The 22,995-nt window shown below is 37.1% G+C and overlaps 2 protein-coding genes across 7 annotated transcripts in view; one reads left to right on the top strand and one right to left on the bottom strand.

Moving 5' to 3' along the window:
* Window positions 1-2,793, top strand: part of LOC113410741 (glycerol-3-phosphate dehydrogenase 1-like protein) — a 31,585-nt gene extending 28,792 nt beyond the window's left edge. The window contains exon 8 of the mRNA XM_087950182.1: window positions 726-2,793. Within this exon, the coding sequence (XP_087806308.1) occupies window positions 726-822 (97 nt within the window). The 3' untranslated portion in view covers window positions 823-2,793. The remainder of the gene's footprint in view (window positions 1-725) is intronic.
* LMLN (leishmanolysin like peptidase) lies at window positions 2,761-22,517 on the bottom strand. Of its 6 annotated transcripts, XM_087950180.1 has the most exons (19): window positions 22,322-22,414; window positions 21,796-21,877; window positions 21,390-21,487; window positions 21,144-21,174; window positions 20,648-20,753; window positions 20,066-20,148; window positions 19,721-19,838; window positions 18,272-18,450; window positions 16,625-16,730; window positions 15,650-15,744; window positions 15,278-15,395; window positions 14,296-14,403; window positions 13,542-13,618; window positions 12,753-12,863; window positions 12,473-12,605; window positions 9,811-9,970; window positions 8,748-8,878; window positions 8,027-8,240; window positions 2,761-7,678 (listed from the first exon to the last, which is right to left on the bottom strand). In XM_087950180.1, exons 6-19 carry the CDS (start codon window positions 20,086-20,088, stop codon window positions 7,578-7,580), a joined length of 1,674 nt encoding a protein of 557 aa, XP_087806306.1. In that variant the 5' UTR covers window positions 20,089-20,148; window positions 20,648-20,753; window positions 21,144-21,174; window positions 21,390-21,487; window positions 21,796-21,877; window positions 22,322-22,414; the 3' UTR covers window positions 2,761-7,577. The 6 variants fall into 6 exon arrangements, with proteins under 6 accessions (XP_087806306.1, XP_087806305.1, XP_026521213.2 ...); XM_087950179.1 differs by lacking the exon at window positions 20,648-20,753; XM_026665428.2 differs by lacking the exons at window positions 20,648-20,753; window positions 21,796-21,877 and having other exon boundaries at window positions 12,473-12,542; window positions 22,322-22,517.
* Between the last annotated feature and the right edge of the window lie 478 nt (window positions 22,518-22,995).

The following is a 22,995-nucleotide window of genomic DNA, read 5'->3' as shown; positions in this document are numbered from 1 at the left end:
AGTGAAATGAAACAACTCAAGCTAATTCAACTTATTTTTTGCTGCTACTCTTATTGCTATAGCTATTTAGCTGTAGAGTGTCCAATTATCATACACCCAGCCACTCATACTTGTACATCTATGTAAAAAATCCAAAAATCCAAAGATGACTTTTTCTCACCATGCTAATTTTTCATTCTTTTAAAAGTAGTGGGATGTTATATTTAATTCCATACTTGTGGTATGAAACAATTCCTTTCAAAAGATGGAACATCTCTAAATGTTTTAATTTGGTTTCCATTTCCACGTGATTATATCATGATCTACTGTATGTAAATTGATAATTCAAGTTGATTCACAGAAATTTAGGAGTTCAGTCTTTTTAGATGGCCATTCATTGTGAAGGATAGTTAATTGAAATTTTCAGTTGATTATAGCAATTTGTAAAAAAAACTTGTAAAAATAATTTCTACGGTAATTTATACAACCTTCAGTTCTAATCACACTGCTATCATTATCCATGAAAAATTGTATGTCCAAATCTCAGGATCAAATTTCCCAAGTTACCTATCTAACAATCTAGTTGGAGAAGGCTGTTCTACAAAAATAAGTGTAACAAAATGCTAGTCAAAAGAATTGCTAGTTAAAAATTACCTGATACCGATCCTTGCGTACACATCAATGATTATACAGGGTACAAAACAACATACTGATTGAAGATTTATCTTCAACTGCATTTCTCCTAGGTTTCCACTATTCGTAAATATCTACCTAATCTGCTACCAAGGAAAGTCAGTCAAAGAGTTCATCACTTGCCTGCAAAAGCATCCGGAACATATGTAAGATCCAATGCTGCAACTAACCAGTATAGTCTGTCTCGACTCAAGATTTGTCAGCCTGACATGGAGAACAAAGCCAGCAAGCAAGGTGTCTGTCAACTTGACAATGGAGAATTAAAGCAAGCACGCAACATGCAAACAAACAAAAAAAAAAAAACAAAAGCCCCTGGTATTAACTTAATTGTGGTCTTAAGGGAAATTACTCTGTATTTCTTTTGTGTAACCATCTGCACTGAGTGTGAAGACAAAACACTATTATGCATTTCTGTATTGACTTCAGGACCCAAGTATAGAAGACTCTGAAGTGGGAATGTCATTTTCACCACTCAAGTTCCATCCGTATAAAGCTGTACTTGCAGAGAGTCAATCATATACGTTTAGCTGTTGTGAGAATTGTTCAGACTTTTGTGCTGAACACCTGGTAATTGCATAACTTTTATCAAGAGCCACATTTCTTAATTCAGCTTGAGTGAAGTAGAATTTAAAACTAGATATTTGTGGTAGAAGAAATGATTACAGGTAGCCCTTCGTTACAACCACTTATTCAACAACCATTCAAAATTGTGTCGGTGGTACTTATATAACCAGACCTTGAAGTTCTGGCCATCCCAGCACCCCAACGATCACAAGAATGTCATTTGGGTGCTTGGCAACCAGTTCGCATTTAACAATGGTTGCAGCATCCCACTGTCATGTATTCACAATCTGTGTCCTTTTCCCTGCTGGCTTCCTATAAGCAAAGTCAGTAGGGAAGCAAGAAGGGAAGGTCACAAGTTGCTCTGGTAAATTGTTCACAATCCCACCACTTTTTCGCCCTCAAGGATTTGATATTTCCCAGTGTGTTTGTGTTGGGCCATAGCAACTGCCTTTACAACTGTTAACAGTCATCCCTTACCTGATGGCCATGCTTGTGCTGTAGCACTCACCCGCCAGCTACTTGTAAGTACTTGATTTTGCTTGTGGGAAACTGACAGTAAGTCCTTACAATTCTTGCTTAATGAGGGCAATGGGACTCTTGGGATTGCTGTTGCTAAGTGATGCAGTCATGTAACATTGTGTTTTAGGACCGCGTTGCTTGAGAAATTGCAGTCTCAATTACCTTTGTTAACTGAGCACTGTTCGTAATTGATCAAACTGCATGTGATGTTGATGGCTAAATTCACAGTGCCATAATAGTTTGTTGGCTGCTAGCTTATACTCTTTGAAACCAGCTGTCTTCCTTGACAAAGCATGGTTAAGCAAATCACTGCTCATAATCTATGACTTCAGCTTGCTACACAACACACCAATCTGTTGATACTAGTCATCTCAACTCATTAATTTCATTTCTATGTGTGTCTTAGGAAGCAGCAATTCTGAGATCTCTGGGTAATTTCAACTGGACTTAGCGATAATAGGGTTGCAAAGCTGACAAGACAAAGTGTTCTATTTCTATTCCTTTTACTTTATATTCCAAAATTTCCAGCCACTGACTAGCTTATTCTGCTCTTTTTAGCTCCAGCTTTATTAAAACTCAACTCCATTCCTCTACCCATCTTAAACTTTCAGTATTTATATCATGCTTCCCCCCCCAAATTTTCTTTTTGTCCAGTGCCTTATCTCAATTTTTTTCTTTCATACACATCTTTTAACTTTTCCACATTAATATATAATCCCCAAAGACTCTGCCAAATTCTGCTGAAAATATAAATCTGCAAAGGAAAATGGATACATCATACTGACAACAAGGCTTGCAGCATTTTTAATTAAGCTAAATTCCAAGAAGGTTATTTAAAATATGAATCTGGATCATACAATTTTGATAGCAATTTTGATAAAATTGATAGCAATTTTAAATAATGTCATTCATCATTCTACAGTGTTTTTTTAAAAGCAGCTGTGAGCATCTTCTACATTGTCCCAGTTTATAAACAAATGCATAAGTAAATAAGAGAAAACAACATTTTTTAGAAATAAATTTCTTTAATTAACACAATATTCTCATGATGAACCGTATACTAAAACAACTTTCCACATATTTAACATAGGCAATGGAAATATTTTGAACATCAAATAATTAACCAGCTCTTAAATCAACTCACAAATAAATAGAAAATAATTATGTATTTACATCATGTAGCAAATATTAATTTCAATAATCTGAAACAAGTTTCAGTTTGAGAAATGAGAAGTACAGTACATATGTAAAAATTAACATTCAGAGCATCAAACAACACACACGTACAAAGTGATCTGACACACAGCATTTTCCAGAAATTCAGGGAAATTAAAGAACATCAATAATGTTATATTTTATCTCGATAGACATGGGGTACATCACATAAAAGCAAAACTTCCGAATTGGTGAATTACTTGTTTTTCCAAACATAATTACAATAGCATGAAATACTGAATTAAAGTTAAATTAAAGTTTGTTCAATTGAGTCCTTCCCACCGAAGCAGAACCTATTTCTCTACTAGCATTTGCATGCTTTTGAACTGCTAGGTAGGCAGGAGCTGAGGTAAGTAATGGGAATTCATTCACCCTATCACATGTTTCTCAGGTCTGGAACCCAGACTGCCAGCTTTCCAGTTGACAAGCTCAGTGTCTTTAACTACTAAGAACATCAAATAATCAAATATTCAGTGTAATTATTAGTTTTAAAATCCTAAGCAGCCTGAAAGACTTGATGTGCTTGAAGCCAAATTAGGCAATTATTATTAAAAAGTTGGCTTCCGTGTAGGAAGTGATTACTCTGACAAGATATTCAACTTATATAAACTAATTCCTTCTCTCTTTTTCCTAAAAAGAAAAAAAGCCATCTTTTATGCCTTAGATACAGCACTGGTTTCCAAATGATCTCATAACTGGTTACATTCTAGGGCAGGGTTTTGAAAATTGTGTTTCATGACACTCAAGCATTCTATGACTGACCTGAAGGGGTTCCGTTGAGAAACCAAGAAGGGGGGAAAAATTCACTTTTACTTTTTGATCGGAAATTTATGGATATTAAAAAAAAAAGCTACAGGTAGTCTTTGACTTATAACTGTTTGTTAAAAATAGTTCAAACTTACACTGTCCATGGAAAAAGTGCTTTATAACTTCTATTTGCTCTCATGACCGTCACACCATCTCTGCAGTTACATGACTGCAATTCGGGTGCTTGAAAACCAGCTCACATTTAGGACTGCAACACCTTGTGGTCACATGATTGCAATATGTAACCTTTTTTGGCTGATTTCCAGCAAAAGAAAGCATCCACTGGAAAAGCCAGATTCACTTAATGATGATTTGCTTAAGGCTTATGGTCAAAATGTTTGTAAATTTGGATCCAGTCACATGATGACTCAATTTATGACTGCCATGACCTACAATGGAAATTCCAATCCCAACTGTCATAATTTGAGAACTACCTGTAATAGATTCTGCAGTTGAAAATGTTTGAAAACCCTTGTATTTAAAAAAGATTGCTTAAAAGCAGGTCTGGTATCTGAGATAGTGTCAACATTTACTTTCTGTACTGATTAAAGACTATGAAGGCTCATTGGTTTGCTGGAATATTTTCTACTAACGCAGGAAAGTGATTTAACTTTGAGATTGGATTATTAACTGCTACCATGTTCTCGCTCATACAAAGAATCTCAGATTAAAGCAACCACAAATCTGCATCATACAATGTATTGATATACCCATGTTTACAACATACAACAGTAATACAGTCAAAATCTCTTTAAACGTTGTGTACTCTGGCACATCATACTTTCTTCTTCCTAGCCATTTCTCAAAAGGATCAACTAGAATCCAGCAACAAATTAATCATTTCTCAGTCAAGAATGCCATAGCATTATTTTCATAGCAACACTACATTAACATAAATATAAATACTTACAAAAAAACAACCCCTACTGCAGTGCAATTTTTTTTTTTTTTACTTCAAGACAGACAGGGAAAAAAGGTTCAAGTATTTAAAACATCCTTACAAGATGCCATTTAAGTTTTACATTGCACATATAAAAATAGTTTGTCTTCCTTATTTTTATAGATCTGTTTCACACTAATATTTTAGCTGTATAACCATTTGGATTAGAAAATGAACTATTCCTCATTCAAAGTATACATATTTCTCAAACCTAATATTTTATTGCTATTCTCATTACTTCCATTCCACCCTCTTTTATTTAAGGCTAATGCAGGGTGTGTAATATAAGCAAATTCTGTCACACGTTCTTCAGTCAGCCTTTGCATGTTGTGGAGTAGCGGTTCCCAATCTTTCTGGCTTGGAAGCCCGCCCGGGGTGGGGTGGGGTGGGAAGGGGATGGTTTGTGTTAGCGGTAGAGGCACGCGTGCAGCTCCATTTGTGCAAGCAGCGGGCACATGTGCCCACCATTCCCGCAAATGCAGCTTTGCACGTGAGTGCCTGCCGATTGTGCAAGTGGAGTTACACACGTGCACATGCTTGGCCACCGCTTGTTCGGCCAGGTTCTGTATGGGCTGTGCCCCGCTAGTAGGCCGCAGCCTGGCGGTTGGGGATCCCTGTTCTGGAGAGAAGCCACTTAATTTTCACCATTTTATTTCTAAAAATAGGGACTACTGTAGAAAAAATGTTATCCAACAGGCACTATTATAGATTTCCCTTTAGGAGTAACGATACTCTGGTTTGAGAGAAGAATTCTTAGAATGGGTCCCATCTAAAATTCTTATCTAGTCCCATGGACTAGCCTGCTTCTACTGGAACATTTCACAAGAAGCTTTAGGACCATTCCTAGTCACCATCTCTATTGGTCACAGCTTTCAGTGAATATGAATCACCATTTAAGACTACATAACATTTACTTCCCAATCTGAAAACAGCACCAACCAATTCAAAGAGAATACCACAACCTAGTCCTTGAACATTTTTCATTCTCCAAGGAACTGGATTATAAAAAGTTATTCACTATTTTTTTTATATAATGTGCAGTATTCTGTGACACAGTAATTAATCTGTGTCCTGTAAACAGTATTAAGTTCCAACAGAAGAGAATATATGTAATCAGGATTGAATTGTGGAGTCCTTGATGCTCTCTGCACTTGGTTGTTTCTTTGAAGTTGTTTCATTACCTGATTAGGTACCATCATCTGTGCTAGTGAGTGTGGGGTTTGCTCCTTGTTTATACACAATTTATGTGTAAGAAGGGTAACAGCCACAATGTAGGACAGATAGAAGACTAGCAGAGTCCCTCCATGAGCATCGACTAGCAGTCAGAAGACATAATGAACACTCCTTAATCTCACAAAACATGGACAAACTCAACCATGGTTTCAACTAGAAAACTGGGCATCCTAGACCAATCTAAATCCCAAAAGACTAGAGAATTCCTGGACGCTTATCATTTAGACAAAGCAGTCATCCATCAACAAACACATAAAGATAAGCCACATTTATACACATTCAGAGACAATAAAAAAAGCTAAATAGGAAACAACCCCCACTCCCAGAACACATCCTTTCCAATAACCAACACCCACATAAGCAGGAATTAATGCCAGACAAAAATAAACAGAAAACAATACCCTAAGCAAGGAATTACCAAAGAGAGAAACCACACCCCCACAAACCTTGTAGGGCAAGGTGGTGCTTATAAACAGGGAGCAAACCCCACACTCTCTAGCACTGATGATGTTGTCTAATCAGGTAATGAAATGTCTGCGAGCAAACAACCAAGTTTAGAGAGCACCAAGGACTCCCCGGTATATTTAAGCCCTTGTATTCCATAATGTAAATTTAAGGTTAACTGTTCTTTCATCCAATAGCCAAACGTGGTCCCTTGGTAATAAAACTGTATTTTAGCTACAAAGGGATCCATATGTTATCTGTAATGTTTTCCAATTGCTATCATTATGCACTACAACGTAATGGTGAATTTCAAACTCTTTAAGTCAACTGGGATGGTGTAGGGTACAGATTACCAATCTTTGCCTGTTTCATAACACAAGGGAAATATCTACAAAGGTAATTAAATTCCTCAAATTACCTGGTAAGAAACAAAGTATGTAGCCCAAATTCAGTTACTCAGAACTACTATAGGTACTATAGGTTCAACAGAGTTCAAGAGAGCTTACATGCCAGCAAACATACTTTGTTTCTAGCCTTTGAAGAAAAAAGCCATTGAATAATAGTTTTGTCTACTGTTAAAATGAAGATATAAATATTTTCATTCAAATATTCTAAAAGTGCATATTGTGCAGCTGTTGAAAAGCTATTTCATATTTTGAGCAGCAAAAGCTTCATAGAAGAAATAACTTGGAATCACCAGAGTCTACAGAGTAACTCTGGAAGCATCTTAACCCCCAAGCCAAGACACTCTTAAAAAAAAATTCTACACAATGCTGAGTTGTTCTTAACGTAATGGCAATTGATTTTATGGCTTTTGACTAAAGGAAACTGAGGTATATCTCTGTCAAAAGATGCCAAAACAAAAACCCAACTACCAAATTATATCATAGAGAATTGCACATAATAAAAAGTCATCCTGAATAGTGGCACCCAAAGGCATTCAACTACACTGACAAATTTGTTCCTCCAAATTTGTTATCAATGTGAAAATTACATATTTCGGTCAACACTAGCTCTTCATTGAGATAACCTTCTAAATGTTGTCCCTATCTCTCTAGAAACTTCAGTCAGCCTTTCCTAGCTGGACTCTTTCCAAAATGTAGACGATGTGACTGCCCTTCTGGATAGCTGCCTTCAAGATGTGCTCAGCTGTAGGGGACCCCTGACAAACCATATACACATTTTAACTCCATGCACATAGAAGAAATCCAGCTAGTAGTGGAAACAAGTTCACCATCAGTAGCCATAGAGTTATTACCAGGCTGGGAGAACAAGAACACAGATCTAAAATAGAAAAAAATAGTACAAAGATGAGAAAAATAGTAATTGTACAGGTGCTTTTAATGTTCTTTGAAGAGCATTTAAAATATTTATTATCTCCTGCCCTTCAAAAAGAGTTAGAAGTTGAGATGCTTCAGGAATTTAGGAATTAATCTATCAAATGAAAGACTGAAAAAAATCATAATAGGTTGTTTGTGTGAATGTGTCAGAAATATTTAGAGCAATGAAGAATAGCTACAATAGTTCTTATCCTCTAAGTGATTGAAGGTTATGTCATTATTTCTGTTAAAAATCAGAAATAAATATGATTAAATGGAGCAATTCTAAAAGTTTTATTCTGATTTTACTTACCAATAGGTGCAACTCTTGTTAAATTAGCAACTGGAGGGGGATCCTGTTCAGGCGGGCAGAAATCGCAGAAATCCAAGCACGCTGGGCAAATTAGATTCCCCATATGTAGCCATCCATTCATCTGAATATGCACTGTGAGAATTTGACCTGAGTGACTGCATAAATATGCCACGTCCTTGATCCAAACGGTCAGTCCACGGGGAGAGCAAGAAACCTTTGGAATAAAACCAAATATGATACGTTTACAAAGTAGATTGCATAGAGAAACTATTTCATTACAGCAGCTGCTTTTGAACCTTTCATGATGTACTTTGTTTCCGATCTCATTATATAAAGAAACATGCAAAATGTATTGGTACTTTCCAAATAATTGCTCCTAAGATGAACCTGCTCTATTTTCTTCACCTTAGTATTAATACCTACTTTAAAATTATTTCAAAAGCCTGATGATCCAAACATGTTATCTCCACATGCATTTGGTAAAAGGTTTAGTGACTACATACATCTATGTGAGAAGAAAATCTTTTACAAATTACTTAATCTATAAACTGATAATTGTGCAGTTTTTTCCTTCATCATTCTTAAAAAGTCTAGTCATATACATGTAACACTTGCCTCAGTATAGAAAACATGAAACAAATAATTAAATTAATAATGTAATTATTTTAATATAGCAGAGTGGTACAAAATGCAAAATTAAATTAAAATGTGTTGCAGTTACCTGATAACAGCCACTACCCCAATCAGGATAACTCAATTTCTTTCTGCACTGTTCCATAATGAAAGCTGACTTTTGAATGAGGCAAATGGAATTTGGCCCATATTTCTCTGCACCATAGTTTCTGAAAGGATCTACAAAAAAATTTGCAATTTTCTGCTAGGATCTATCAGATTCAGGCATGATATTCCCCTCTGAAAAAAAAATCGGGGCCGGCCAAAAGAGACCCCCCACCGCCCGGCAAGAAATCGCCCGCCCGCCTCGTCCCGCCCCGCCCGCTGCTCACCCGCCGCCCGCCCGCACCGCCCACCGCCCGCCGTCGCCGCCGCCCGCCCGCCTGCCGCCGCACCGCCCGCCGCTCGGATTGCCTCTTCCAATTTAGGTTCAGATCACCCAAATCCAGATGTTCTACCCATACAACAGCTCATGCGTGGAGTACACCTCCCAACTTATGGAATGGTCAGCACTGGGTGAGAAGGTGTGGGCAAAGCATTGCAGGATAAAAGAACACCTCTGCCAAATTTTAAACATTTCAAGCGCAGTACTGGTAAAAGAAATCTCAACGACTATTTTCAGGGAAGGGAAAAATATTAAAATTGCAGGTCCCCTAAAGATCTATGCAGCCACCGTGCATTGTCCATAAACCAAGATTATTACCATTCAAAGAGCGTATATAGTGGAAGTTCTTGCTGCATCATAGCTCTAAGCAGGGGTGTCAAACTCAAGGCCCGCCGAAAATGCCCCCCCCGCACCCCGTTTTGGCTGGCAAAGTGCTGCAGGAGGCCGTCCAGGTAGAAAACAAGGTGTGGGCGACTGTACGAGGCCCCTGCACCCCATTTTGGCCGGCAAGGTGCTGCAGGAGGCATCTGCCCCATCTCCCTGACCCTGGCTGGCCTGTGGAAAACTCCAATGCTGATCTGGCTCTTGAAGAAATCCAGTTGGACACCTCTGCTCTAAGGCTTCCTTCGGAGTGATCTGGGATCCCCTAGCATATTGTGTTAAATTTGAGTCAAATGTACACTACTGGATATGACCAAAGGTGGAGTCAAGTACAAAGCCAACTGACCTGGTTGGTTTTCCAGTATCCGACAATCTGAACTGCGCTGAAATTCACCGCTTAAGTGCCAACTGAATTCTTGACTAAAAGGGCAGTAGTCAGCAATTTCAACCGACCCTCCATAGTGAGGCAAGTCGTTTGGCAACACGCCATACAGACTATCAAAATACTGTAAAGAAAAAAAGTGTTACAGATATGGTTGCAAAAGCAAGGAAAAGTTAAGTTACAGTAACAGCTTTTGGCGATAACTGCATCTTTATTACTAATGGAGAAATTATATTCACATACAGAAGTTTCAAATGAAAGGAAACTAGATAACATAGCGGCAATTGTTACTAGAATTAAAACTGCCTCAGGATATGCTTTTTGATAGTAACAGCTGTTGACAAATATATTGTATTTAAAAATGCAATTAAACAGTAACAGCAGCTGACAAACACATTGTAGTTAAAATGCAATTTAAAAATACAAAAAAGAAAAACATTTAAAAAAGTCATATACACCCAAGAAATACATTGTTATGCTACCAAAACGGACAAAGAAACAAAGGGTCAGACATGCCAGTTCCCCAAGAAGTACTATATTGAATTGATGTATGTATATGCCAAATTACATATAAAAGTGTCTCTATTCTTACAAAACAGAATGTAATCTTTGCCAAAGGAAAACATATTGTGTCATATTATGATTATTAGTAAATAAAATATTTTTAGAAATTATTTGTGTTGTGACATACAAGCTGGTGATGTTGCAATCCACTATGCTTCGGAAGTGACAGTTTACTGTCATCCTATTAAAACATTTTCAAGAAAAATATCCAAAGTGTAACATTAAATCTATAGTCGTACAGAAGTATGATTTTACAATACCACACAATGCTCCTGTTCAGTTTGCTCAGTCTGTATATGCCTGCTTGTTGTGAAATACTTCTATAACTATGCTGCTTTCAGCAATAATTATTTTAGTAAGGCTGTTACGCCTATGTTTTACCTCTGGCAGGGCTGTGCAGCCTGAGGCTTATAGATTAGACACAACCTCAGAGCACTGAGACTTGACTACTGAAATTCAAAATGTCTTCATCCCAGTTGTCCAATTTTAAAGTGTTTCCTATGGCTAAAGCAGAATAAGGGTTAAAATAAACGTTTCCCTATTCCATTTTTACTTTAAACTCTTAAAATTTCCACAAATCAAGATGTAATATTGAAATCTAATTTGTAATATTGATAAGAAAATTATTTCTCTTTTCTCAATATTAAAAGCTATCTAAATAATAATATTATTAACTTTAAATGCAGTATACAAACAACTGTGCATTGAAACAACACAATGTACTAAGCTTTATAACAACATAATAATTTCTATCTCTTCCAGTAATATTATTGTGTCACCCAATGATCTCCAAAAGTTGTAGAGGCTGAGCTACCCCATCCCTGGTCTCACAGTCATATATTGCATTAAAGTGTTACGGTTTGTTGAACAAGAATAAACAAGTGAATTCCTATCGCAGGATAAGCGAAACCTGACAAACCACAATATGGTTTGCTTTAGCGCAATGCATTAATTCAGCCAATGATGTATTCAAATATAATTCTAATCATGCTTGATAGCTCCTACCTTATCTCTCTGTTACTGCTGGAGCTACAAGGATGCTTCCATAGCTGGCTGATTTTTAGATAAGATTAACTTCTATTTAAATGCAGTTTAGCTTTAATAAGATTAAAAGCTAATTAATGAAATAAGTCTGGTGCAGTGGTTAAGGCATCAAGCTAAAAAACTGAGAGATGATGACTTCTAATCTTGCCTTAGGCACAAAGCCAGCTAGGTATACGTGGGCCAGTTCTTCCCTCTCAGGTGTAAGAAGAAGCAACGGCAAACCCTTCTGAAAATCCTGGTCAAGAAAACTGCAGGGATTTATTTAGGCAATCGCTTAGAATTGGGAGTGATTTAATGGAAAAAAATGAAACACTGAAATTTTTAACCCAATGTGAAGATGCTTGTACGCTCTTCAAGTATAATTATACAGATTTCAATTCCTTTTAACTTCAAAAGAAGTAAGTTGGATTCATTAAAAAAGCACTGATCTAAACCCTTTTTTCTGCTATGCTGGAAGAGTAGCCAAGAAGCAGGGATGATGAAGACAAAGGATGCTTTCATAATATTATTAGAAGACAAAAGATGCTCTTGTAATATTAAACCTGGATTCACACAAACACGGTGAATGAGGATGCCTGGCTTTTCACAATGTTTAAACCTAATCAATACAGTTTGTAACAGGAGACGGTGCTTGTTATGACTTACTATTACATTTTGTATTCCTGCTCTTTGAACCAGCAAGGTATCTCTCTGGGATGTTTTATTTCCTAATTTGGGGATTTAGATAGTTTTAAGAGGCAAAACGGGTAGCCTAAGTCTTGTAGAACCTTAAAGCATCTATCTTCCCTCTTAAACCCTTCTCCACTAGACAGAATCAGTGCAACTGTAAGTATACGGAAGGGCACTAGGAATGCTTTAATCCCTTGTAATGATAAAACCAAAGTAATTATCACCTAATACATAAACCCTGGCATAGCCCATTGAATGAATACAGCCTTTGGTTTAACATTGCTTCTGAACAAGGTTATTAATTCAGAAGAATGAGGCATACTTTTGTTTCATGTGTCATACAACATACCTGATATTCCTGAGGCAACTGTTGAGGGAATTTCTGTAAATTGCACACTGCTACTGCTCTTTGGTCCTGCCTGCATGTTAATTGTAATGGATTACTTCTCAGAGTGTCACAATATGGGGCTACTGGTTCTTTTCTTAAGATTAAAAACAGAACAGCAGTTAACGTGTTATACATATGTGTTTCGGTATTAATAAACACTACTCACTATTCACAATAGTTAATGTGTAAGGACAATTTCAAGGCCATCAATGAACATGCAGTGCACCTATATTATTCTTACTTTCTCCGTTGCTGATTGATCCAAAACTTGCAGCTTTTCATCACAAAATCACAGCCTTTTCCTCGGCCCCATTCTAGTTTTTCTGCCATGCTATAATTCACTTTATACCAGCTGTAAAAATAACAAATGGAAATGGAAAGATTTTTTAGAGTCCAACTTTCTGAACTATTAACATCAAAGAATCAAAGTGTTAATAGTCTTAGGGATTATTAGGTTGTAAAGAAGGCACCTGTGTTATGTTGCCCAAGACTCCCGGGTCCTCCTTCCCAATACTTAAGCATATTTCATTAATGAAATAATGAAAAGAAAAAAAAACCAAGAATCCCCAACCCCCTGGTCTGTGGTCCAGTACTGGGCTGCAGCCCATTCAGAACTAGCCATGGATGTAGTGGGTGTGTGCGTGTGCAAGTGAAGCTGCATTTGTGAATGCAATGCACATACACTGAAACTATCCCCTCTCCACCCCCACCCTGTCGCTGCCACCTTCGCAGGTCCACTGAGCCGGAAAGGTTGCTGCTATAAAGTACTGGGAATGTGTTTCAACGGATAACACAAAATCCACCATAAACACCATTCAACTCTATCTGACTAGGCATCTACCCACCAGTTTCTGCTATTCTCTTACATGTCTTTTTATGCATTTCCAACAGCGCAGAGAAATCCATGACACTTATGGCCTGTTAGGAAGTATCTCCTACTCTCCACTTACTAGGGCTTTGCAACACTTTGGAAGTAATTTATAAAGCACTACAGGTAATATTATATAACTATAATGCATCTTTTTTTTACCCCGTGTCTTCCATTAATGCCAGAGTAATCCGGGAGAAGACCCTGTTCTGTGTTTGTGATCCAGTCATTGCTTCATTCTGGAATTAAACAAAATCAATAATAGTTAGCTGCAGTAAAGTAACCAGAGAAACAGTTCTGCATTTTGTGGGAAGCAAAGAAGTGGGAGAGAAAAATAATATTTTTGCCAATAGGGAAGCATATTTCATTACTTTAATAATCACAGAGAAATTAGGAGTTGCTCTTGGGATATCAGGGAGCTATCTGTAAATTACATCCAGGATTTTCTTATAATAAGAAATAGAGCAATAGAGTAGCTAAATGGAAGAATGGAGAATCTAATTACTGTAACTGTTAATGTGAATGCTTCTAAATTATAAAATATACATGAACTTTCATTCCTGGCCTGGTATCTTGACAAAGATACCTTGCATCTTTCCTTCGCATACTAAACAATCAATTTTCTATTATTTACAGACTAACATAGAATTCTTCTCTACAACCTTCAAAATAAAGGAATTAAATAAGTCCAGGTATGTAGATAAAGGCTACAATATATTCTCTGATGCCTTTTAGTTTTTAGTTAATGATATATACCTGTATTCATTCCGGCTGTACTGATCAATAAAAAAAATCATTCTAAACATCCTTGAGTTGCTCTATTACTACTTACTAGAGACAAAACCAGTTGAGATTCTACAGGCTGAATTTCATACTGAAACAACCCCATGAATATCTATATATTGAGTATACTTACCTCTAATAACCGTTTCTCCCAGTGATTAAGCTCTGTGCCTATGCCACCTTGATTTTCTAGTTCCATTCCTTCCAAATTTGGACAGTCAAAGTGTTTTCTTGCCTCCTCCTTTAGAAAGGTATAAAACAAATCTCAACATTATTTATTTCAAAATAACACCTGCTTCATTTTACACATCAAGTTTACATTATATTTACCCAACAGAGATTTTTAATGAGAACCTAAAGTGCTTTCATATTTTCTTGAAGTCAAGAAACTTCATTATAAATTAATAGCACTTGGAAACCAGCAAAAGGGTGATTCTGTGACAGATCACACAGCCTCAGCCCCTGCAGTACATTATTATGGAGCATTTAGCAATGATTCAATTCTTAAAATCATTACAAATTATAGAGAGCAGGAAAAAACATAAATATTTTAATAATTTAAATACAACTGGAACCATCAAGAATTCCCCATAAAGTAGAAGCAGCAGCAATAGCGTGGAAGTGGAATAATTTTCCCAGAACCTTTGTTCACACATAACAGTGTGTGGCAATTTAGATGCTCATCTATTTAACTCCCAGGAGCCCGAGGAAGCAGAGTACAATAAGGGATGCTAGCTGAACTAAATCAACACCTAAAAGATCGACAAATTTGCTTCTTCTGCTATAGAGAATTGAGGGAGGCAGAGTATTGAGGCATTATAATTATTCCAGATTCTGTGGCAGTGTTTGAAGGACACTGGGGGTTTGGAGAATATGCATCTATAGGTACAGTATATTTCCTGGTTAATCTTCTCTTGTCATTCAGAGAACCCTCAGGAATTGGTTTCCAAGCTAAACTGATTTCGAAACTGACAATATGAGGAAACATTTTTGTCAGAGACTGAGCAGTAGGGCTGAATCTTAACATGTTGAACATAGCTTCCATCACTATTTGCCACTAAGAATCTAGACAACCAGTTCAGATTTTTGTGAAATAAAATAAAAATAATACTTACAACTACCTTAGGAGTTACCAAAAGGAATACATTATGAGGCAAAATGTTATTATCCCGCACATCCCATAATCTTACTGCTTTACGTATAACTTTATCACTCCACTGATACACACCAAGGCTGAAAGGAAGACAATTCAGTTGTTACAACTGGGAAGCAGGATTAGTTCTTAATATGATCAATAAGCTGAGTCTCAACTATTGAATATCTGAGTAAAGTAGCAATTGTATCTTCAAGACAACTGACTTCCAATGCAATTACCACTGAAAACCAAGGAGCAGGTATGCTATTTGCATAATAACTATTTTTAATCATATCCACAAGTACTGTTCAGTGAAATCAGTTTTGTAAAAATTGTAAAAGTCAGAATATACCTTTCATTAAATAGTGGCAATCCATTTGCGTATCTAGCAGTCAAAGGATTTCCATCATCATCATGATAAAATGCAAAAAGTCCAGCAGAGAAACCCTTAAATAAAACCCCAAAAGTATTTTACGTTACAACTTCTGACAGAAAATTGCTAGGAAGAGAGGAAGAAAGACACAATCCCACACCAAGGTAGTCCTCAATTAATGATAATTGGGACTGGTAACTGCATCACTAATGACATGACTAGTATCACATGACTGCACCAGACTTATAACCTCACCTTTGCCACTGTCATTAAATGAATCATCAGTAGTCGTTAAGCAAGAACCACAGGCAACCACAACATTCAACAGATAGCTTTTTTATTGACTCTACTTGTCAGAAGCTGGCCCTGAAGCATGCAAAAGGCAACCACATGACTGTGGGACACAGCGGCAGTTGTAAGTATGAGGACTGGTGATAAATTTACATTTTCAGCATTGTTGTAACTTTGAATAATCATTGAATAGGGCAGTCATTAAGCAAGGATTATCTGTGTCAGAAATATTCACAAAAACACAACCATCACAAATATTCTAGCATAGTATAGCATGAAGAAAATATGACTAATATGTTAAATTCCAAACCAAGTATTAGGGCAATGCCTTATTTAGCCAATCTCAAAGATAAGACTTTGAAAAAAATGGTGAATGACAAAAACTATAAAGAGAAGTTGGGGAATTGGACAGGATCAAAAAATGCTAATAATATTGAAGCTTAAATGTTTATAAACAGTCTTGATTTTTTATCCTTTTCCTCTGGTGAACCACTACTATCTTTTCTTCCTCTTCCTCTTTTAATATTGTGCCTGATATAAAGATCTAGAGATTGTGATCTTGTATACTTTATAGAATTTTTGAGCCCCAGTACAAATTTTTTAGAAATCTATTCTTTACAGGATTTAAAAAAAAACAACACAGCATCAAATACCAATTCTTACCAAAGCATGAATGATTTCATGTTTCACTGTAGACAACATGCCAATAAACTCCTGTGGTTGGGTTGAAATCATATTTGGACACAGATTAGCATATCCTGCAATTGGTCTGGAAAAATGGAGATACGTTGTACAAAATAAGGAATTTAAAAATGCTACGCTTCATTATTACATGTAAATATCTTGTATTATCATAGCCTACAAACATCTTATATACAAAAATGTTCCTGGAGTAACCTTTCCTCATGCAACCATTAAATCTGTGGAATGAAAATTCAGAAAAAAGAAAAAATGTTCTCTCTCAATTAGTGGTACTTATGTATGGAAAACTATAGTACCTATACAAATTTCATCTATTGAGATTCCTATCAAATATCCATTTCCCCCCTTGACATACTCACTTTCTACCGTGCTAAGAAAAAACTCAATATTGATCACATATCCAGCAACACAGGCCATACAGAAGTGATTCTCATATTTGGGATTTTCTCAGCCATGGATACAGTCTATGATCCTGAGATGATGACCCTTCAATAAAATATTTCTTGCTTCAGGCTACAGATCTTTAATAATGAATGTGTTAGTATCATGTCTTTCCTCAAGAAGCTTTAAATAGTTTTCACACAGTCATGTTTTATTTATTTTTCTCGTAGTAACTCAATGAAGATAGGAGGGAAGTCCAAGGGCAAGACCACAATTGTTATATTACTGGGTCTCAAACTTTTTGGTCTGTGGACCAAAAAATAGTTTTAAATAGTGACATGATATCGGTGCTTCTGCCACAGAGTTACCATAAGTAACTTGATAAGTTTGTTAGATACATAAAGCTAACTGAATATAGCCTCACCTTGCACGATACTCTTTATCACTTTTCTTTTCTAGGCAGATAAGCATATTTTTAAACAAAGCCTGTGTTGCAGCCAACTATTATGTATACAGTATCCACCTGAGCAGATTCTGGGAATAAAAGTTGGTCTACCTTTTTAAAAAAAATGTTAAAAACAAACAAACAAGTGGGATAGGAAGCACGAAAGCTATATACTATGGGAGATTCTGCAGGCCAACTGCTCACCATCACACCCGGGCACCACAAGGGGAATCACTGTGGCATCACACTTTAAAATGTGGCTTCCTATGAAAGCCTTCAGATCACTGCAGGGCTATCATTCTCCTACTATTCTCACATGGGGAAAAACTCAGTCAGCAGGACTCACTTGGAATCCTGTTTCCTGCTGCTCTCTTCACTGAAGGTTCTGTGTGACCTTTCCTGCAGTGTAATCACAGAATTATGCATTATCAGCTGAAGATCAGCAGGGAAGAAGTGAGGGGGGTAGGATATTTATGTCTTTCTGATTCCCTGGCTACATCGTCCACCCTTCCCTCTCTCAAAACAGAATACATGCAGGTAAATCTTCATTGGAAATACTTGAGGACTGTAGCTCCCCACAGTCCACCCTCTGAACCAAACTTTCTGAGATGGGGAAACAGTGACTCTGGGAAAAGTAGCCAGTTGTGAAAACTACTTGTGACATCTACTGACAGATCTATCCTTGTCCTTGGAGAAATCTGATCAATCCCCGGATGGCAAGTAAGTCTTTTCAGAGCATTTCATCTGATAGTTCATCGATTTAAAGTTAGCTTGGAGATTACCTGTCCATATCTGCTTCTAGCTGACAATATGCTGCATATGCGATGATGTTTTCTTGGCCACATCTTTCAGTAGTCAGAGCACTAACATACAGTATAAAATCAGCATCTCGAATGCCTTCCTTGTCTGCTTCACCAACAGTCTGACAATTCCGTCCATTCATATTACATACCCTACATTGCTAAGACAATACATTTTAAGAAATCAGTGTCAAATAGTCTTCAAATATTTATTTATTTAAATTATTATCCCACCTTTATAAGGCGAGGAACATACCTAATTCTCCTTCCTGTTCCTATTTTCCCCACAACCATCACCCCATGAGGTGGGTTGGGCTGAGAACGAGATTGACTGGTCCAAAGTTATCCAACAGTCATCATGCTTAAGGCGGGACTAGAACATTTGATCTGCTGGCTACTAACCCGATGTTTTCACCAGTAGACCAACTGGTTTCTTTCTTTTAACCATAAAACGTACATATTTCCTACAATTTTTTCTTAGGCTAAAAAAACATTTGAATTAAGATTCTATTCTAATTGTTTTTAAAGTTTTACACTATGCCTGTGGCAAAGAAAAAGAGCTTGATAGCTTTCAAACAGGGGTGGGATTCTACCGGTTCTATGATTCTGCGTAGTTCAGACAACAGGCAAATCGTGCTCCTGCCATGCCTTCTGATGAACAGCTGTGCCGGGACCCCCCCTCACTGTCTTACTGCTTCGCCCAGGAGGCTTCCCTGGGGCCCAGGAGGCAAAGGGGCACACAGGTACACTCCATTTTTTGCCTTCCTGGGTCCCAGGGAAGCTTCTTGGGAGCAAAAACGCACCCCCCCCGGAGGCTTCCCTGGGGCCCAGGATGCCCAAAAACAGAGCACAGAGGGGGTGCCGTGCCTGCCTTGCACTCCATTTTTGGCCTTCCCTGAGGCCCAGGAGCAAAAAGGAGGCCCACAACACATGGGGGGGGGGTACACCCACCCAGTCACATGGTCATGCTCACCTAGCCACGCCCATAGAACCGGTTGTTAAAAAATTTGAATCCCATCCCTGCTTTCAAAGTATTCTAGACAGCAACATTTTCAAATTCTAAAAGAGCTTTGAAAAGACCCAAAGTTCATAAAGAAATTTGAAAAAGAAATGTAATATTCACATATATATATTTATCATCTTTTTTTCTAGGTTTCTGGTTTTTTTTAAACTTAAATTAAAAATTTTCACATGTCATGGTACAGCTGTCTTCCTTTGGTCTTGTGCAAAAGGTAACTGTAAGAGAAAATTGCCGTATCACACAGTTCAAAGTGCATCAGGCAAATTAAATTGATATAGGTGCTTTAGCATTTTTCTTAGCAAGTTTTGCCAATTAGAAGGAAATGTGGTGGCTACTATATTTGCACGTTTTGTTGGTATAAATATTCCTGCATAATCTGAGCTACAAATCATAAAGTAAGTTTGAGTTACCTGCAGGTGTTCTTCAGGGACTATAACTGGCCCACACTTGGTATGTTCTGCACAGGCTTCTCGACAGTATCTGTGAGGATCATCCTTCTTCCTTAAATACTGGTTTGTTACACACTGTCTTCAATTAAATCATAATCACATATTTATGAGTGAGATGAATGCACATAACAGTCCCAAACAAAACAACAGCCTAATTATAAAAGCTATTAAGCAGTGTCAGAATGTTAAGTTGCTTATTCAAATTGAGCTTCTCTCTTTGAGAGATGAAAAATAATATATGGAATGCATTTGTAAAAATAAATCTCCTTGATTCTCCCAATTAAAAATGCTGGAAAATATACATACCTACTTAACAAGACAGTACCCATAGGTTTCCGAACTTGAAATGCCTTCTCTAAATAAGAAATAGCTTGTGGGAAGAGCTTGTTCTAAACAAAAGAAAAATAACACAATAAAAAAGGATTTGACACTTTAAAAAATTCCTTCTAAAGATTTAAGTCAAAACTCTAATGACCTTGTAATCATATTTTCACAGCCATGAGCTCATTAACTTTATTTAAAAAGATATAGTAACCCCTTGCCAATCACAAGAGTTCCATTCTTGAAAACTATCATAGTTGGATAATTTGTGGTTGGTAAACTTAAAATCTTAGGGAGGGGAAACAATCCCACCTGATACAAGACCTCAAAGATATTATGTCAAACCTATAATAAAGTAAAATAGTAACATCAGGAAACAAGAAGGAATTTTAAGAAGAAATAATAATCCAGAAAAGCATACTGTATATTTTAGATTAAACACTGGCACTTCTGAAAATATTATTACCTTTACTGATGTTATCATTTTATGCTGAATCTACTAGTGGACAGTTGAGGCACAGATTCTGGTGTTGAAATAAAAGTTTTGAAGAATGAATAACTGCCTACCTACTTTTGTTCATCAGCCGAACTAGCTGCATGCTGCAAATATGTAAGGGCTGAAACTGATGAGATGGGAATTCACTTCTTTAATCTGGCAGGTAACTTGTTATCTCTGAGATAGAAACAAATTAATCCTAACATATTGTGATTTTTGCTAAATCTGGACTTAAAACAAAATGGAATTTGTATAAGGGAGGTGTAAAGAAAGGAAATGAGAAATGTGAGCCTGTATCTTATTGCTGACATATTAATCATAATGAAGGAAATATATTTATGCTTTGTTAGAGTGACCTAATCCATGCATTGTTTTAAATTAAAAGCAAAGAAACAACATTATGGCTTAGCATTATGGGTGAATTATATCTGCCATAATTTCCTAGAACAGTTATAGATGTTAGGCAACTTAGAATGCAACCTTGAAAGTATACATCACACAGATCTTTAGCCTAAAATAATTAAACCAGTATTTCATGTAAGAAAAGATAATTCAAAACTAATTTACCTTTATAAGATGTTTTTTTTCAGGGAGCAATCTATGAACAGAGAGAGCAGTCAGTAGACATTTTTTAATCTTCATAAAACACCGTTACTAAACAAATTACAAATTACTTCACTTTTTATAAAGCCAGCTGAGTCCCATTCCCTTTTCCTTTGCTATTGGTTACCATTTGTTTTAACTACTTGTTCAGATAGGGAAACTGAATGCTATTCCTATTAACAATAATAATTTTGGAATTATTATACTTACACTTCAACACTTCTGTCATATACAGTTTTAATTCTTAGCTGTTCATTAATGTTTCTTTTCATAACTCGATTTTCTTTAAGATAAACTTTGTAAATAACCTGTTTAGAGAATAGGTGCATTTAATAAAAGTGCTTTGATAAGTATTAAGATCTATCATGTTTACAACTGAAGCATAGATACAACTGCTTTGTGTTCAGTTCCTAATAACCACAATGAGCCTTATTACTCAATAACATTTGGTAGAAAGGAAGGTAAACATATTTATTTTAATAGATTGTATGTAAAATATTTATTATTTGGTTGCACAGCCTTCTATTATTTCTATTATTCACCACAAGTATATAGGCAAAGTTTCTGAAATAGATCTATGAACTAATTTCAAGTGATTTTTCTCTTTTACAATTACTTGCCAAGTTTTTAAAATCCATCCTTGCATTTTCAACATATGTTTTTCTCTGAAAAGCCTGCAAAATCTTCAGAAAAATAGCCTGGCCAATAAAGCATCTTGATGAATGGGGAATCCAACAAGAAAACTACTAGGTAAGATGCAAGGGGCTAACTTCCAGGTAACCTGTTTGGGATTATCATTTCAAACAAGCAGTTGACCAAGGGCCGCATTGGTTTTAGAATGAACAGTTTAAAAACAACGTTTCAGCCTTTTCTTTCGCAACCCTTATGTATCACCAACCAGGAAACGTCGTTTTGAAATGTGGCTGTACTTCCATTAGTGACCCCCACACACACAATTTGGTTCAATAATCTGTTGTTCAGTCAACTAAGTCCCAAATACGATGGGAGCAACTCTGAACACTTAAACGAGCAAGCGAAAAAACACATAAAAATGGAATGTATGGCTTAAGTCCCGCAGTTCAGCCCATCCGTTTCCCTTGTTCGGAATATTTTGCCTCCCTCTATTCCCCCAGGATCCTCACCTCCCTGGCACTGGGGATGTGGTGGTGACAGAAGGGAGAGGCGATGTTAAAGGCCGGGGCTTGAGCCAGCAAAAGCAGCTCAGCCAAAAGAAGGAAAGCCGAGAACGGGCTGGAAAAAAGGAAAACATCCCGAGCCGCCAAAGCGGCCGCCATCTTGGCCTCCTTCTTCCCGAGTCCCGTATCACCAAGGTGTCGGAGCCGGAGTGAAAGCGTGCCGCTCCTGACAGCCAATAGGAAATCACGGGATCGTGGTAGAATTAATGCTATTGGTCACAACTCGGCACAGAGGGGCGGAGATAGAAGGAGCCCGGGCCTCTAGGGTGCGCGATGAAAGACCAAGGTTAAAATGCACGTCACGCGCACTCCTGCCTTGCAGATTGCTGGCGGTTCGGTTGAACGGCGTTGAATGGGACAGGCGGTGATCCCGTAGCAAATGCAGACAGGAGACTTATTTAATACAGATAGGACACCGTCGCTCATTGTTTAGGGCCCTTGCGGTACTTTAGAATTTTTTAACCTTCCAATAAATTCGATTGTGTGCCTGCTGAATGTTAAAGAAAAAAGCTCCCGCGTTGCAGACGGGGTACTCCTCCGAAACAACTTTTTGGAATGTAATGCCAAACGCTACCATTACACGTTCGTATTATGGACCTCTTTGAGATGCTTTCCTAACC

The sequence above is a fragment of the Notechis scutatus genome, chromosome 1 (assembly GCF_049901735.1).
Source record: "Notechis scutatus isolate UNSWTSFEM ecotype Mainland chromosome 1, rNotScu1.2, whole genome shotgun sequence".
Taxonomy (NCBI): Eukaryota; Metazoa; Chordata; class Lepidosauria; order Squamata; family Elapidae; genus Notechis; species Notechis scutatus.
Note: the sequence above shows the minus strand (reverse complement) of the source record. Positions and strands in the feature narration are given on the sequence as shown.

What these genes read in the sequence shown, in the direction of transcription:
- LMLN (XM_026665427.2), bottom strand. Translation starts at nt 22,474, where the DNA reads ATGGCGGCCGCTTTGGCGGCTCGGGATGTTTTCCTTTTTTCCAGCCCG. An exon ending in TCCCTGAAGAACACCTGCAG is followed by an intron (nt 18,451 to 19,720) that starts GTAACTCAAACT and finishes GTATTGTCTTAG; the next exon opens with CAATGTAGGGTATGTAATAT. An exon ending in TTGCCACTATTTAATGAAAG is followed by an intron (nt 15,396 to 15,649) that starts GTATATTCTGAC and finishes TCTTCCTTTCAG; the next exon opens with CCTTGGTGTGTATCAGTGGA.